The sequence below is a fragment of the Priapulus caudatus genome, unplaced genomic scaffold (assembly GCF_000485595.1).
Source record: "Priapulus caudatus unplaced genomic scaffold, Priapulus_caudatus-5.0.1 Scaffold99, whole genome shotgun sequence".
NCBI classification, from domain to species: domain Eukaryota; kingdom Metazoa; phylum Priapulida; class Priapulimorpha; order Priapulimorphida; family Priapulidae; genus Priapulus; species Priapulus caudatus.
Genome location: NW_014577160.1, coordinates 374,478 through 377,578, shown reverse-complemented (window position 1 = coordinate 377,578; position 3,101 = coordinate 374,478). Strand labels below are relative to the sequence as shown.

The following is a 3,101-nucleotide window of genomic DNA, read 5'->3' as shown; positions in this document are numbered from 1 at the left end:
AGATCGCTTCACAGCATCACGGACCACGCAACGCACAGCACGCACGAAACGCACGCACAGGCACAGCACACACCACACACAACGGGCAGCACCCCGCCGCACGCAACCACACCACCACACCACACGTCGGCCGTGAGAGCTTACGGAGGCATAGTGGCCGCTTCCACAGCAATCACGGACGGCCCCGTCTCAAGCACGCACGCACGCACGCACGCACGCACGCACGCACGCACGGCACACACGCACGCACGCACCTGACGCCAGGAGCAACAGGCAGGCAGCACACACAGCACACACACACACACACACACACACACACACACGTCCGCGTAAGAAGCTTACGGAGGCATGTGCCGCTTCGCAAACAGCGTACGGACGGCCGTCTCAAGCAACGCACGCACAGCAGACACGGCACGCCGGCACGCACACACACACACATCACACACACACGACGTCGCGCGCAGAGAGCTTACGGAGGCATGTGCCGCTTCCAACAGCGCACGCGGACGGCCACCAGTCTCGACACGGCTGCTTTCCCTTCCCCATCACGCTCTCCACACATTGGCTCCCTGCAGCCATCGCCCAGTGTCCCGACAGCACCCCAGCGCACGGCTCCGCGAGCGTCAACGATCGCAACCCCGCCGTCACCTGCAAGCACCAAACCGGCAATAGGAATAAATTTCAATTTATTTTTCGGGGCTACTTTTCAAGACTCGCGTGCATGAAATAGCAATATTAAAATTTGGTTTGCAATGACTCTATGGCAAATTTAACGGGGGCTCTTTGGCTATTTCGCAGCTCTTTTTTGCGCATTTCGGGCGGGGCCTAAATCGCCCCGAGCCCCCCTGTATTTTTTTTTCAACTGAACAACTAACGACGCGTAAAAGAGCGAGACGCGAGACCTGCGAGAGCGGAACAGGAACGTCGTGAACGAAATTTAAAGGAAAAATCCAAACTGAACAACGCAGTTAACTCTTGAAGCTTTGACCGAATTCTGTGTCCACGGGATTACCTTCCCTGGTATAAACCGCAAATTGCTGAGAAACGAATAAAAGTTTTGGACGGTCGCCGGAGACTAAAGATTAATCGGGAGCGACTGTACAATCGCATGGCAAAATTGAAGCTGTGGAGGCAACACGAGTGAATCGCTATTTACTGGCAGTTGTTCTTGTGAGGAAAGGAAAGACAACGGCACAAACGGGAGAGGAAACGAGAGGAAAGGAAGAGGAAAGAAGGGCACGAGAGGCGGAGAGAGAAAGGGAGAAGGAGAGCGAGGGGGAGAAGGAGAGAGAAAGGGAGAGGGGAGAGCGAGAGAAGAGAGAGTGAGAGTGAGGGGGAAGAAAGAGAAAGAAAGGGAGAGGGAGAGCGCAAGAGAGAGAGAAGAGCGAGAGTGAGGGGGAGAGGAGTAGAGAAAGGGAGAGGGAGAGCGCGAGAGAGAGAGGAAGAAGAGAAAGGGAGAGAGAGAGCATGCGAGAGACGAGAGAGCGAAGGGGAAGGCAGAGAGAAAAGGGAGAGGCGAGCGCGAGAGAGAGAGAGTGAGGGGAGAAGCGCGAGAGAGAGAGGAGAGAAGCGAGGGGAGTGGGAGAGAGAAAAGGGAGAGGAAGAGAGAGAGAGAGAGAGTAAGGGGAGAGGGAGACGAGAAAGGGAGAGGGAGAGCGCGAGAGAGAGAGAGAGTGATGAGGGGAGCAGCGGCACGAGAGAGAGAGAGAGCAGAGGGGGAGTGGGAGAGAGAAAGGGAGAGGAAGAGAGAGAGAGAGAGAGTTAAGGGGAGAGGAGAGGGAGAGCAGGGAGGAGGAAGAACACACGTATCACTCCATGCGTGCAGCCCTCGCATAACCACGCGCTCTCCTTCCTCCGTGTTCGTCTCGCAGGCCGGAGAACGCACGCATGTACAACTTCACGGAGCTGGCGGTGCAGCTGAACGAGCCGGAGCCGGGCGTGCCTCCCACGGACAGCCGCATGCGCCCCGACCAACGCTTCATGGAGGAGGGCAGGTGGGAGGAGGCGAACGACGTGAGTCATTGTCATCCGCATGCTTGCCATAGCTTCCCATAGCTTCCCGTAGCTTTCCTTAGCTCCCCATAACTCCCCATAGCTCCCCATAGCTTCCCATAGCTCCTCGTGGATTCCCGTAGCTTTCCTTAGCTCCCCATAGCTCCCCATAGCTTCCCATAGCTCTCCATAGCTCCTCATAGCTCCCCATAGCTTCCCATAGCTCCTCGTGGCTTCCTATAGCTTCCCGTAGCTTCCCATAGCTCCCCATAGCTTCTCATAGCTCCCCATAGCTTTCCATAGCTTCCCTTAGCTTCCCATAGCTTCCCATAGCTCCCCATAGCTTCCCGTAGCTTTCCTTAGCTCCCCATAGCTCCCCATAGCTTCCCATAGCTCCCCATAGCTTCCCATAGCTTCCCATAGCTTCCCATAGCTCCCCATAGCTCCCCATAGCTCCCCATAGTTTACCATGGCTTCCCATGGCTCCCCATAGCTCCCCATAGCTTCCCATAGCTCCCCCATAGCTTCCCATAGCTCCCCGTAGCTTCCCGTAGCTCCCCGTAGCTCCCCGTAGCTCCCTGTAGCTTTCCTTAGCTCCTCATAGCTCCCCATAGCTTACCATGGCTTCCCATAGCTTCCCATAGCTTACCATGGCTTCCCATAGCTTCCCATAGCTCCCCATAGCTTCCCATAGCTCCCCATAGCTTCCCATAGCTCCCCATAGCTTCCCATAGCTTCCCATAGCTTCCCATATCTTCCCGTAGCTTCCCATAGCTTCCCGTAGATTCCCATAGCTCCCCATAGCTTTCCATAGCTTCCCATAGCTTCCCATAGCTTCCCATAGCTTCCCATAGCTTCCCATAGCTTCCCATAGCTTCCCATAGCTTACCATAGCTTCCCGTAGCTTACCATAGCTTCCCATAGCTTCCCATAGCTTCCCATAGCTCCCCCATAGATGCCCAAAGCTTACCCTGGCTTTCCATAGCTTACCATGGCTTCCCATAGCTTACCATGGCTTCCCATAGCTTACCATGGCTTTCCATAGCTTTCCATAGCTCCCCATAGCTTTCCATAGCTTACCATAGCTTACCATGGCTCCCCGTAGCTTC

At 55.5% G+C, this 3,101-nt stretch overlaps 1 protein-coding gene across 1 annotated transcript in view; it reads left to right on the top strand.

The window, feature by feature from the left end:
- LOC106805078 (oxysterol-binding protein 1-like) overlaps positions 1–3,101 on the top strand; it is a 21,799-nt gene that overhangs the window by 14,436 nt on the left and 4,262 nt on the right. Inside the window, exon 9 of the mRNA XM_014806557.1 lies at positions 1,872–2,017. Coding sequence (XP_014662043.1) covers positions 1,872–2,017 — 146 coding nt within the window. The remainder of the gene's footprint in view (positions 1–1,871; positions 2,018–3,101) is intronic.